Source organism: Geospiza fortis, unplaced genomic scaffold, assembly GCF_000277835.1.
Source record: "Geospiza fortis unplaced genomic scaffold, GeoFor_1.0 scaffold381, whole genome shotgun sequence".
Classification (NCBI taxonomy): Eukaryota; Metazoa; Chordata; class Aves; order Passeriformes; family Thraupidae; genus Geospiza; species Geospiza fortis.
The window spans coordinates 4578424-4593572 of record NW_005054348.1 but is presented as its reverse complement, the minus strand read 5'-3'; the positions used below and the strand labels follow the sequence as shown (position 1 = coordinate 4593572).

General features: G+C 37.8%; 1 protein-coding gene across 1 annotated transcript in view; it reads right to left on the bottom strand.

Moving 5' to 3' along the window:
- Nucleotides 1-606: 606 nt before the first annotated feature.
- The window catches only part of ARV1 (ARV1 homolog, fatty acid homeostasis modulator), a 15549-nt gene continuing 1006 nt past the window's right edge, over nucleotides 607-15149 (bottom strand). The window contains exons 2-6 of the mRNA XM_014307910.2: nucleotides 11286-11332; nucleotides 6132-6251; nucleotides 4305-4458; nucleotides 2889-3113; nucleotides 607-2403 (exon numbers count right to left, since the gene is read on the bottom strand). Of these exons, the coding sequence (XP_014163385.1) occupies nucleotides 2297-2403; nucleotides 2889-3113; nucleotides 4305-4458; nucleotides 6132-6251; nucleotides 11286-11332 (653 nt within the window). The 3' untranslated portion in view covers nucleotides 607-2296. The remainder of the gene's footprint in view (nucleotides 2404-2888; nucleotides 3114-4304; nucleotides 4459-6131; nucleotides 6252-11285; nucleotides 11333-15149) is intronic.

The window sequence follows — 15149 nt, the reverse complement described above, 5'->3', positions numbered from 1 at the left end:
GAAACAGATTATGATACATAGAAAGAGCTATTTGCCATCCATATTCCAGCACAAATAACTGTTTCATTACAAAAAGTTGACAAAAAAGAGTAAAAGCAAGAGAGACGTGACAGTTTTAAACAGGCAGAAACTTAAAGTAGTCTTGCTTCTCTCTGAAGCACTCTATGCTTTCAAAAGCATAAAAAATGCACTCATCTGCCTCCCCCTCCCCCCCCCTCAGTGGGTGTCCTTAAGCTCCCCCTAGATTTATGAAATATTAGTGTATTTGTCATGTTAGTTTTGGTAAAGGAGTAACTTTAACACCAAATAATGCTGAATGCCCTACATTACTAATGATGCCTCTGAAGACTGAGAACCTGTACCACACCTGCTTTTGTTCCACAGCTCTGTAGCTTTTAATTGCCCTCTCTTGCTTCGAAGTTGTGTAAGGGCAATGGTGGCTCCTGGCAGCATTACAGAATGCATAACTGATACATTATCAGTGTATGTGACAAAATAAGTAAACACTGTTTCTTTCAGAATGTGTTCATGTCCATTCTAGGTGTTCTGGAAAAAACCTCAGAAAATACCTGAAATCAGTTTTTAAAAATTCGAAATCAAGTTTAATTTAAGAAGACTGTTCTCAAACAAAATTTATTTACATTGTATTTACAATTTTTCTGCTGACAGCATCATGTTTACATATAACAACCCGCATTAGTTACACTGAAATGGGCTCCACTCAGCCTCTAGACTGAATCCAGTGCCAGTCTGGATGTCAGATGCTCACCAAAGCTGCTCTGTCACTCCCCAGCTAGGCACTGGAGAGAAAACAAAAGGAAGGGCTCATGGGCTGAGGTAAGGATGGGGAGAGTTTAGTCACCAGTTACTGTCATGGACAAAACAGACTCAATTTGGGGAAATTAATTCATTACCAATTGAGTCAAGAGTCTCCCCTATTTAAAAATGTTGCAATTGGGGTTTCTTGCTTTCTCTGACATGCTCAGGAAGTTGTGAAGTGTAACACAAACAACAAAAGTGCTATCAGCCTTTGATTTAATAAAAGAGAATCAGCAACCATTTGCTTTTCTGATCAAATAACTTGCATAGCATGGGAAGTTCCATCAGACAAACATGTTTGATGTCTTTTGTGGTCATAATCTAGACTTACTCTAAACCTGTTGGGAATTAACTTGAAGATGTTGCAAAATGTTTTTTGATTCATTCTGGAAAACACAGACATGAGACAGCATCTGAGGAAAACAAAGAATGGAAGTAATCCCTATAGACAGTACAGCCTTCCAGAACTCAAGCAGGAGAGTCAAATATTGGATGGGATGAATAGAAACTGGCCTGCACAAAAGTGGGTTTGTGCCCTTTTTACTCTCTTGTGGAAACTGATTCTGTCAGTTCCTTTGTGGGCCACTTAGTTCTCCTTTTCTCTTGCTGAGGAAGAAGGTGCAGAACTACTATAAATGTTTCTTCATTAATTTAGGCCTAAACATTTTTGTTTGTTTATTTTTAAACTACTACTCTATTGCTGAATGGCCTCATGTTTCAATTTTTGCTTCCACTAAAAGTGCAGCCAGACGAGGACTGGGTGTGGGGGATGTGACTTAAATGCAGAAGAAGCAGTACCCTGAACATCCCTGCATGTTGGGGGTCAGTCCTTTCACTCTCTCTTCAGCTTTCAGAAGAAAGCAGCATTTATGAGATCACACAACATTTCAAGTATTTATGAGATCACCTAAAATGTCAAGCGAGTTTAATACTGTCATTCCTAGAGACTACTCTAGAACTAGATATTTTTTTAGATTGTTAACACAAACATTCCAGAGAATGCAGCTTGGCTTTCCCACTGTAGTTTCACTCTGGAATACTTGCCTTTTCTCTAATAAACTATTTGCAAATGTTCACTTTTCTCTTTAAAAATCTGGTTTTGCGGAAATATAAATTTTGGCTTTTACATTTTTCCACTGACTCCCTTCCTCTTAAGGGAACAATTCATCCTCCTCTGTCTGCCAAAATGCACTGATTGGTAGCAGGGCTGGGTTTTTTTAGTGTACCTTTCTTCTTAGAGCCACAGCTATGGAGCCAGATTTATAAAACTGTCAGGATAGTGAGACATTCATATTTTTAATGGGAAAATAAACAACTTAAGGCTGAAGTTTTATGGCTCAGCACAGAAAATAGCCAATTTTTGTTATCTATTACCTTCTTTATCCCTATGAAAACAGTGCTTTTGGAGCCTGCTGGCAGAGATCATTCTTAGAAAATTATCATCATGTTGTTGGTATTTCTTCACTGGGCTGACACTTCAAACATCCCATCCCATTTTCTGGAACAAGCAGACCACACCATTTTCCAAAATTAATCCAAAGAAGATGGCAAACCAAGGGAGTATTCGGTTCAAGTTCAATGTAACTGCAAAAAAACCCAGAACAAATTTATCATGTACCATTTAAGGAGATCACAGAAATCATATGAGAATTCATGTTCATTTGTGTGTATTAGAAATCACACAAATTTGTTAAAAGTCTGCATTCCAAAAACATGAAAAAAATTAATATGAAATTTTCATTTTTAAGAAACTCAAAAGAAATCTATTTTATGTTTCAATGATCCATGAGTTGCCTCAAATTGTGACAGATGGATCTGGTGCATATAATACCATATATACAAAGAGATGATGGTGAGATAAGAGATACTTTTTTTCTTCCTTTTAAATTTTTTTTTTGTTTCAATCACTTTCTATTAAAGTTTAAGGAACACAGCTTTAAACTAGAGCTATTTCAGTCATGTATCTGGTATAGATTAAAATGATAACAATAATAGTGACTTCTGTAACATCAGCAGTCTCTCACATGTATTCTGTACAGATAATGCAGTATAAAAATGCAAAAATGTACCTCTAATTGCCTGAGAGTTTGATATCAAGACAAACACTTTTATAAATGCAAGGCACAAAGGTGTGTAGTCGTGCTCCCAAATAACAGCTGGAATTAGCAGAAGCTTTCCATAGGTGGACAACAGCAGTGCTTTGAGAAGTAAGATGAAGTCAGACTTTCTTTTCAGCATGTCAGGTGTCATCCACCACAAGGTAATGAAAATACCAATGAAAAATGAAGTTTGTTCTGAAAGGAAATAAGAGGCGTTGGAAAGAGAGAACAAAGTGCCAAAAATCAAGTCCAGATCTGAATGAATTTCAGTAAAATGACATGTCCCAAATGCAGTAGAATCACTTCTTAAAAGCCACAGGCAAATACAAATGTTCTTTATCTCCTGCATTCATTTTAATAGCCAAATATTCCTTAAACCAATTCAGTATCATGACATTCAGAATAATTCTATCACAGGATTCCATCTGTAGGATTATCATATTTGTAATTTCTGACTCCATATAGGGCAGGAAGTTAAGAACAAGAACCTCTTCACTTTCACTTTTTAGCAATGAGAGGTTTTTTTTTCAACTGTCTGTTAGGCTGTAAAACAAAATCAATCCTTTGCCAAGGTCACCAGCGATGAACCCTTCTCATACAGCATGAGAAAGAACACCAAGGTGAAAATACCTTTGAGCTACCAGACTTTTTTTGACACCACTCCTGTGATATGCTGGCATTAATGCAGATGTCAAAGAAACTCTCACAATAATTGTAATAGATGAGTCACTACTGAAAAATCAGTTCAATATTTTTACTGACATATTATAAAAACCTACTTAAAACAACATTAGACAATAGAGGATTTAAATTAAGCTCTGAATGTGTAAGAAAAATACTAGTTTTAGTATGCAAGTTTGACTTAAACACTATAATCTGAAAAAGTATGAGAAAAAATGTTTTAACCAGCATAGAACAAAACCACTTCCTTGCCTTCAAGTGCAGTCTTAGAATACACTGGTCTTAGAATACACTGCTCTGTATTTTAGTTTATTTGTTTAAAAAAACAACCCCAAACAGATACAACTTTTCCCAATTTTTTACTTTAGTAATGTTGTATCACCTTAATGAATAATAAACCTTGAAATCAACATGAAACGTGGAATAAGGCTGAGCTTTACACTGATCTTCAAACTATGTCAAAAGATATCAGGCAAAGATTTCTAAATATTGCCACTTTTCAGTCTCTTCATATCTAATGCTGACCATATCAGTCTGAACAGTAATCAGGACAGCTTTTTCCATTAAATGCAGGCAAATTAGAGAGTATGTGTATAATTGTGTAACCATACTCGGTTGGACATCACATCCATTCTCTATTTTTGCAGTATGGGCTTGAAGTTCTTCAATGCTTAAAGAGTACATAATACAAATCACCAATCTTACCTAAAGAAGCTATGCCAAACATTCTATAAAAATCCCATTCTTTGGCATATCTGATTAAGTCATCAGGATCTGTATTTTGGCTTGAATCCTGTAGTTGCAACCACCTGATATAAGCTTCACAGAGCAAACAAAATACGCAGAGCTTCCCATGAATCTGGTAAAGGCAAGAATAATAAAAGGAGTACTATTAAATCAGCATAAATTAAATAATTAGTAAGAAATTAGCATTTAAAAAACATTTAAACACCTCCACACAAACTCTGTGGGTGTATTACTTTTCTTTAGCATATAAGCAAAATTACTTCTGCTGAGCCACTAATTTATCACATCATCCTTTTAACATCTGCTAACATGACAGTCAAATTACAACATGCACAAAACTGCATCAACAGTTCTGTACAGAAGAAGATATGTAACTGTGGTTAAGGCCTGATCCATACTATTTAAAATTGGGAAGGTATTCAGCTAGGAATGAAAAACCAAAATTGTGCCATTGCTAGCATGGAACTATACTATCTAAAATTTCTGTTTAAGGGTAACTACTCCATTCAGCAAACTGATTTAAGTAGCCTTGTTTCTCTTTTTCCCTGGTACAATCTCCATTAGAAGAAACTAGCAGTGTAGTTATACCAAAATATTTCTTAGCTCATATAAGGGTGAGGCACCAAATATAAAGAGAGCAATATAACCAAACAAAACTATTTAAAATATCTTCTGAAGTTACATCAAAAATTATGTTGTGAGGGCCAACAGTTAGCATGTTTCCACATTATACAGTCTATAAGCCAGCGCATATATGAGGTGATTTCTGGTTTTATACAGATTTAAACATAACAATTTCTGTGCTGGATTCTACTTTTTCTGTTGGAGGCAAGTTATGCCAACTGCACATACATGAACCGGCTTTGCCAGTTTAAAATTCAACTAAATTAATTTCAATAGATGAACTTTTCACAGACAGTCCTTGCAGAAGCCGCACAGGAAACATCATTACCAGTCTCCAGAAGCACCGAATTAATTAAAAATATTTAGATAGATTTATGTTTGAAAGATGAAGCGAGTGTATTTATCTACACTGCTTAAACTGAACCTGCTAAGAGGTACCAACATGAACACAGCACATACTTATGCTTAGAGATTTCGCTCTAGATTAGCTTCCCTCTCCAGGGAAATCAGTCCTTACAGTAAAAATATGCAAAACTAAAACACTACACCTCTACACTCCAGACTGGACAGCCTAACTATGTAATTCCGCACCAACCACAATTCAAGTGAAAGCCACCATCTTTTGCTCTGGCTTTGAGGGCATGGTTAATTACACAGGGAGACACTTGTCAGAAATTAGTACAGTAGGTTTAACTGGCACAGTATTGTTAATTTGGTATGTTATACTCCTATTGCTCATTTGAAAAAGAATTGTTTCCAACAGAAATTCAATTTGAAAATTAATCTGCAATTAGGTCTTTCTCTTACAGTGGCATTTAGCACAACATCCTTTTAGCATCAATTAACATGATAGGCAGGTTAGAGGTTAGGTAGAAAACTGCATGAACAGTTCTTTGCAGTTCCTCTCTTTAACATGTAAGATGACTTTGTATTTGCTGGTACTGCAGCATCACTGCTGTGAAGACAGAAGCTGTCCTAGTAACAGTGAGAGTATGAGATTCCATGTGTTCTATTCATCATATAACTGGTTCAGCTTGCTGAAATCTGTGGAGGGGCAGGAGATGAACAGTCTTTAAAGTTTTATAACTAATACAACAGATTTACCAAACCTAAATATATTTTTAACAAAAAAAGCCACAAGGCAGGGGCATAGCAACTTACATTTATCTTTGTATTGAAAAGAATGTGCCTGTATGCTTGTGCTTTGCATAAAACAGCATTAATCAAGATGATAACAGGATCATACTCAATGTATTTATCCACAGGTTTCTGGCAGGATTTCTGAAAATCACAAAATAAGAAGAATTAGGGGGAAAAAAGGAAAGGAACAGTTTATAAAATTTTCCTCTGATCTTAGTACAACTGGATAAACACAAATTAGCAATTCAATTATAAGTAGTTTTTCCCTAATGTCATCTTCATTTTCAATACAGTTTTAATCCATCCAGAAAAATTGTTTCTTCTCCCTTGACACAACACTTGACATGCAGAGTTTCCTTATAAAATAGAAAGATTTATTACTGATTTTTACAGGCTTTGGATTAAGATCAATAATGAAATATGCAGGAATAGACTTAGTTATCATTTTGTGCTGCACAGATGCAAAAAACTAAACTACTTTCCTAAGACTCAAGAAATGCACCACTATCATGCTAAAGGTTAGCTGATCATGGCTCATCTGCAGATTTGGTGTTATTTTGGGTATTTTTTAGAAAGAAAAATAATTTCTTCTATCACTTCTTTATTTTCAGAGATGCTTTATCCTCCTATCCTACCCTTTTCTTCCTTTCAAGGAGACAGTAAATGTTTTTTGCTGTTGCATTGTTCTTCCATACTGTTAAATTGTCTTGATGTTTCAACCCATTTTCCATCATTAAGCAAACACCAACACATTCAGAATACTGATAATGTAGTTTTCACACAGATCCACAGCCAAAGAGTCAGTTGCCACTAAACAGTGGTAGGACACTAAACCATCACTTCTCCAACACATCTGCTGTTCTGCTGGAGAGGTTATTTCACCCAGACCACTGGGAACTGCTTGTCATCAATCCCCTCCAGCTTTATTGACTTACCTGCCTGGCTGATCACTCCTTGATTTGAGCTAGGACTACTAAAAGGCTGTTATACTGTGAGCAAGGGGGTTAAATAATCTCACAAAAGGCCCATCTAGCAGACCTAAGGGGCAAGTAACTTCTAGCAGAGAGCTGAGGAGCAGCATAGGAGCAGCAGCCATCACTTCAGTTCAAACAATTGCACTTGCAGCAGAGTGCTCTCCTGCAGGCCAGCTTTCTCCTGCTGCTAATCCTCCAGTCTGGTTCCTCCAAGCTGTCCTCAGCTAATCTTGGTCTCCCGGGCCTTCACGTTAGCTGCCATGCTGAGAACACAACAGTCACAGAAATTATCTTTATTTCCATTTTAATGAGTGCATGGTGGTGCACTGCCAGAAGAGAAATGTCGGCACACCACTTTCTGAAATGCTGGAACAGTTAAAAATGCAGCATCACACAACACACACCTACAGACAAACTCCCAGGAGAGAACATACAGGTTTTTCAATTTTCATTTTTCTGTCATACAAAGACCAACTAAGTACCACACTGCTGCTCACTCACCCTGCAATAGGATGAGGAGGAGACTCAGAAGAAGGTAAAAACCATGGGCGGTTAAAAGAATAGTTGAAATAAAGCAACATATAATAATAACAATATCAATAATAACAACAACAACAACAATAATAATAATGAAATGGAAGATAATAAGAGGGAGATAACGCCCAGGAGAAACAAGAGCTGCACAACATGATTTCTCACCAGCCACTGACCAATGTCTATTCCATCCCTGAGCAGTGATCAGCCCCTCCTGGCCAACTCTCCCAGTTCATTTACTGGGCAGGACACTCTGTGGGCTATGGAGTATCCCAGTTTGGGTCAGCTGTCCTGTGCTTCCTCCCAGCTCCTTGTGCACCTGCTGCCTGGCAGAGCATGGGAAACTGAAAAGTCCTTGGCTTGGGGTGAGCACTAATAGCCACAACTAAAACATCAGTATGTTATCAACATTATTCTCATTCTGAATCCAAAACACAGCACTCTACCAGCTACTAGGCATAAAACAAAACCAGCCAAAACTAGGAAGGTGTCCAAAGTTAACACTGCCTTGCTATTTAACAGAATTACTTTTGTAGAATCTGAGAATGCAGAATTTCACCAGCAAATTGACTCAGAAGTCCAACATCAATGTCAAGGAAAGCATCTGAACAAATGCATAAATTGAATAGAGTGTCTAGGCAACCTCCAATCAGTGTTTCTTTGTCCAGCTTAAGGAAAAAACTCATTTCAATAAGACAACACTGTGTATGACAGTACACAGGTTAGATGTAATGAATTAAAAAACTCCCTCAACTAACCAAGAGTTTGAGAAATCTAAAAATAAAGTTAATTAGATGGAAAAAGGACATAACACAAGACCACAGTTATAAGATTTAATAGAGTGAAAAAGAAATTGCTACTTTAATTAGAGGCAGTGTCTTGCTTCATTTCTTTCTACTGGGAAATCATAAACAGATATTCTTATAGGTGGTGATTTGCATATGTCAAATCTCTGGGTTGATGTAGCATCGGACAAGTGCAATTTTTTTAATAGGTTTATTAACACAAGCACAGGACAAGTCCACTCAAAGTAAGATTATTCAACACAATGGGTGTCATAAAGGTTAGATGAAGGGTATCCTACGCACACCCAGTTTTATTATGCTCTCAAATTCTCCTACAACAGAACATTTTCTGACCAGGACCAAAAATCTTTCTGAGTAAAGAATGGTATTTTCAACTGGAAGATCCAAATCAAACATTGATCAAAAAATTTTCAGTTAAGAGGTATTGAAAAATTTTCACTGACAGCTGACATGAATTTTAGACAATGAAAATTTATCAGACCAACCATCCAGGCAAAACCAACAATTCAGAAATTTACTGCAGATATATACGGAGACTGCTACAAATGAATACACAAATAGCGGTGTCTTCTGCCCCACAGCTTCTGGCAGCCAAATACCAAACCTTCTCTGCAGCTGTGAAAATTAGGTTAAATTTAGTATTTCTGTCTTCTAGAGTTAGATGAGAGCCCCATTCTTAATATATATTATATTCCTAAGATACTTTATTTCTATCTGAGTCTCTGCTGCAAGAAGGAAAAGTCCTCTGTGCTTACCCAGCCAGTGACCTAGACAGTGTGAGTTCACCCAGGGATTTGTGAGACCTACAAACCACCTTTACTGCAAAACACTTGTGTGTGCACTGCTACAGACTAACTGGATGATGGCTGACGTACCATCAGTACACTACAGAACTAATATTCCCTGTAGGAAGAATTTTTTCCATACCCAGCTATTTCATTATTTTTTCCAGCTACACAACTAAAACATCTGACACCAACCTCAAATAACTAGGAAGGAAACCTGTGAGTAAAGCCTGACTTCAGCAAAATCAGTGCAAGCAAGGACTGATGCAGTTTAAGTACACATATGTTTCACTGGATAGCTTCAGCTAGTAACTTTGGGGACACTGATAATCACTAACACTTTGAGAGAAGATTGGTACAAGCAGCTCAGCTATGGAGAACTGCTTGCACACTTACTTTTAAGATTCTAGTCAGGCAGTATAACTCCAATCCTGGTGCTCATGTCTTGGTCCCCACTGCTGTTCTGCAGTGGCCTGGGCAGCATGAGTGAAGAAGGCACATCTTTAACTTACTGAACTTTTTCATGTTCTTTGGACTTTCTCATAGATGTGCCTCAGTTATCACAAAAGCAGTAAAAAGAGGTAACTGGATTTCTCTGCGCTTTTAGCTATTTTTCAACTTCTACCTTAAATATGTAATTGGCATCAGAAACAAGTAACTGGCATTTTTTTCTTGAAAAAATAGACACTACTTTGATTAAAAGGTACTTTCAAATTACGTGTCAGAAGAAAAGTAAAGCTTCACACCATAAATTCTATTTACACACCTTCTGATTTGTTACATTTAAGGAACATTATGAGTATTTGATACTGACATACAAAAGTCCACAGATACTGTGCTCCCCTAAAAAAGGATGTTAAAAGTATAGCAATATTCTAGCAAATTTAAAGGGCTATTACTTTAAGAACTGTTTGACTAGTCAAATATTTAGGAAGATTATGGATAAATATTTAGGAAGACTATGCTTGTTTGTTGTTTAAAAAAAATCTTCCATTTTCATAACTTAGAAGTTTGCTTAGTTATCTTAAAAAAAATTAAAACCAATTAGCAAAGGCAAATTAAAGAAAAAACAAAACTTCAAAAGCGAGTACAACCATCTTCTTCATAGTGTAGTATATGAGATTCTTTTTGATCAAAGCAATCCAAAACATTTAAGGAAAGCAACATATATTTTAAAGTCTCAGTGGTATTAAATATGACCAAAAAAAAAGTACTGATATGTTAATTCAAACTTCATGTTTGTCAGCCTTTTATAAATCACTACTCAAAAGACAAAACTCTTGCTTTGTTCATCAAAGATACTCAGCTTGGAAACAGTGTTCACAAATGTGTGCCCAATACAATACAGTATACAAATATTTGAGAAAATAACTTCTGTCTCTGAAGGATGAAGTTTCTAAAGTATATGAACATGACTTTTTTTGATTCATCTCTCTAATTTTAAAACATTACTTATTTTTAAATAAAAATATTTTGGGATGGGGTTTGTGGAAAGTAAAAAAATTCTTGAAGAGGAAGCCATAGGACATGATATAAAGTAAAAATATACACTGAAGAACAAAGCTTCATCCTGATCTAAAGCTACCATGAAAACCACACCAGGAATGCATTTGCAAATCTCTGGGCATTAGAAATATCAATGAAACAGTCTTATTATAGTATTCCTTTCTCCAGGGTTTGGACTTTGGCAAAATTAAGCTACAATTTTTTGCTGGACTACACATACAGCAAATTGTAACAACATTTACATAGCTTCCACATGAACAGGGGTCCATTTGCATAGGTTCATAGGCAAATTAAAGACTCTTGTGAGAGTGCCCTTAATCCCAATTGCACCCTTAAATAATAAAACACATTAGCTGTGCTGCTTTCAGGAATGGATTCTTTATTAGGGACGCAGCCAAATGTCACAGTAGACTGAAAAACAAAACAGCCCGGTTTCAGATGCACTCTCTTTCAGAAAACCAATTAAAAATATTGTTTTTCCAGTAGTGAGCTGGTCTGTAAACAGAGTTATGTACAATTAGCATATGTTATTTTCCAGGATGATCTTTGTACTCTTGACAGATTCTTTACCATGCCACATAAAGGCTTTGCATTCAAGGCAAGGTCTCTCTGCCTTGCTGCAAAAAAAACAAAAAAAAAAAAAAAAAAGAGCTTTTCAATTATTTTTTAATTGCAGAAAAGCTACATGAAGTGTGCACTGCTCAGGCAATTTGGCTTTCTTATTACAAAACACAAGGGGGATCCTGACTGTGCTCTATATATTGCAATAAGTAATTTATTTTCCTTTGTTATGGTCTGGAACATTTTTGACATTTTATTTTTAAACATAACAACATATATGAAATTGAAAACCAAATTTTAAAAACGTTTGCATGCTTCTCCTTCCATTTCTGAATAAGTGAAGTTTGCTAATTTCTTTCTGTATTCATTGCACTTCAGAGTTTATTTCAGGTTAGCCAATCATGTTCCCACCCCACACCCCAGAATTATTACTGTAGTAGCAGTGTTATTTGAACAGTATTTTTTCCTTACTGTTCTTAATGGCTGGTTTGTAACACATTCAGTGAAGATTTGCTGTATTATTTACAGATCAATTAAATTTTAAGGATCTCAGTATAATTACCAAAATCCTTCTCTAGAAGGAGCCACCTAAGCTTACCTTCACCATAGCCTCTGGCTGAGAATAAGGAACACATCTGTAATTCACAGAGTAGGACTAAACCCAGACCCAGGAGATGCAAAGTGAGTGCCAAACCTCACCTCCACTGGAGGCAATCCTAACATGCCCACATCCTCTCCTGTCAGTCCTCAGTTATCACACTGAACAAAAACCACATTGAAGAGGTCCATCTGTCTCTTGTAATGCTACTTCCACAGCGAAGTACATGCAGGATGACAAAATGGTTCATCCACTAAATGTGCAATCCCAGAGGTCTGGGCTAGGCTTCAGCTGAAAATGGTCTTAATTAAACAAAACAGACTTAAAAAGAAGTTACAGAACTTGAGGAATTTGTGGCAGTTACCCACCTTGCAGAGTTATTAAGAAAAGACACGACCTTTCCAACCCAAGTGCACTGTGTGGACTTCTGTGTTTTATAGAAGAAAGTTTCTTTAGTTCCTCCAGCATCTATTACAAATTTATTCCCAGAGTGGATAATAACACTTGTGAGGTCTTTAATGCTTGCCCACATTAAAATTACAATATGGAGTTCAAAGAAACTTTTAATTATATTAAGAGCAGTAACTAAACTAAAACAACATTAGGCTGAATTTCCAAAATTGTACTCTAATATTGTGGGCTGGAAACACATGTTCCTTAATGGAAGCTTTTATTATTTGCCTCTGGAAAAAATTCATTCTTCTCTTCAACAAATTAATAACAGAATACAAAATCATGGTATTTTGCTTAGGCATTCAAATTTAAATCTTCCACCTCAAAGTCACATCCAGATTAGGTTAAACACATCCTGAAATAAATGTAGGGCTAGATAGAAGTTGCTGTTGGGAGAACTTAGCGCCTTCAACCTTGAGATAATGTTCCAAAAAGTGCTGAAAGACAGGGTTGTCCTGAGAATGGCAAAGACCTTTAGATGCAGATTTCTTAATGTATCAAGGATGACTTTAAAATAGCATGGGGGAAAGTCTGTAGGTCAGTATGAAACATGATGATCTTGACAATGTTCTGCTTGTTCCCAATTTTCTGGGGCCCTCTATTTTATTTACCATATAGAACAAATGTTGGGTTGTTGTCTGGCTTTTTCCTTAAGGTGTCAGTATTTCCAGGTACTACTTGAAAATGGGAATGAAACACAAGCGCTTTTAACAAAAAAAATTATCTAGATGATGCCCATTAGCCTCACTTTGAGTATCAACATACAATCTTTCTATGAATTTTTCACTTCTCCCTTAATGCTACAGTGGAGTAGCAGTACTCAATGCTCTCTCTCTATGAAAATAGATGAAAAATGTTCTCAGGTTGAGTGATCATGCCTTCTATTCTCACCTCAGAACTTCAAATTTTCTTAAATACCTTCGCCTTTTCTTAAGTTTTGAGAGGCCTACACTCTGAGTTTTATATGTAACTGATATAAATGATGTTTCCCACTGAAAAGTGGGGTCTTCATATATCTTTAAGTGAAGACTTCTAAGCTATCATTATTTTCAGGTTTGATCATCAATAAGATTCATAACATTGACACACTCCTATCGCTACTCATGAAAGTCTGTGAAGGGTATCAAAGGACATTCAGTGCTTGACTATTTTTCATTGTCAAGCAGCAAGATGATGAACAACTTCCCAGGTCTCTGGCCAGAGCACAGCCTTGCCTGCATGGAACAGAATGCCTGCAGAGAGTTGGTACAGTGACAAAACTATCCTTGCAGATTAAAAAGAAAAAGTAAACCAAGCACTGCTCTATTGAAAACCATGGGGCCTTGGTAGCTGGGGGGCTTTCCTGCCTGAAGTCACATCAGTTCAACTGAAAGAATCTTTTGATCTTGGCAATCTTTCAACATTCTCATCTCCACGTTATGTGCCATGAGCTAACATGTCTCCTGCTCTCAGCACTGCCTGGGTGGCCAGAAATTGAGAAATTGAGGGAAAGCTTTGTGATGATATGACATGTGCCACATAAGAGCAACTAGAACTGAACCTGAACCATGATGACTCACAACATGGCCAGAGGAAACAGACTGGTACGAGTCAGTGAAAAATGGTACAGATCTGGGGCTGCATGGAAAAGTAGGACAGAATTCCAAATTGCTTTGCTCTTTCCTTTGCTCAGTTCTTTACTCTTTTTATGAGTTTAGCATTTGTAATGCATATAGCAACTGGGACTTAAGTCTTTGATTCTATGCGGCATGCCAAGAGACCAAGATCTTTGGTCCACAAATGGTTAAATGCCAAGCGGAATGAGTGCCATCTACTGGCTCCCAGGCTGCCTTAAATGTGTTTATCAGCACCAGATTAATAAGCAAGAGGAAGTTGTAGATTTCAATGAGGTATCCCCTCAGCCTCCTCTTCTCCAGGCTGGATACACCAAGCAACCTCAGCTGCTCCTCATATAGCTTCCCCTCTACATCCTCCATCAGCTTTACAGTCCTCCTTTAGATGCTCTGCAACAGCTTTAAATCGTTCTTACTCTGCTTTGCCCAGAACTGCCCCCAGCACTCGAGGTGAGGCTGTCCCAGTGCAGAGCAGAGCAGGACAATCCCCTCCCTTGCCTGGCTGCTGATGCTGTGCCTGATGCCCCCCAGGACAGGGTTGGCCCTGCTGGCTCATGTTCACCTTGTAACTGACCAGGACCCCCAGGTCCCTTTAAATAATCATCACTCAGACCCTGACATTCAGGTCCAGTGGCACGGGAGCTGTGTTCAGCCATGGAGCCACACTCAGATCTGCCCTCCTGCAAGAGCCAGGCCGGGCACACAGCAGCAGATGCACTGCAGTGCCAGTCGGGACAGCTCCGGCACACAGGTGCACTCAAGGAACAGGAGGAAATGACATTGGGAAGCAAAGCAGACAGAAAAGCTGCAGAATCACAGAATGGGTCAGGTTGAAAAGGACCACATGGGGTCACCTGGTCCAACCTCCCTGCTCAAGCAGGGCCATCCATCCACAGCACACGGCATAGGATTGTGTCCAGATGGTTCTTGAACACTTCCAGTGAGGGAGACTCCACAACCTCTCAGAACAATCTGTTCCAGTGCTCAGTCACCTGGACAGTGAAGAAGTTCTTCCTTATATCCAGATGGAACTTCCTGTGCATCAGTATCTGCCCATTGCCTCTTGTCTATTGCTTGGCACCACTGAGAAGAGCCTGGCTCCATCCTCATGACACCCTCCCTTTAGATATTTATACACATGGATAATCCCCCTCTCAGCCGTCTCTCCTCGAGGCTGAACAGGCCCAGCTCTCTCAGCCTTTCCTCACA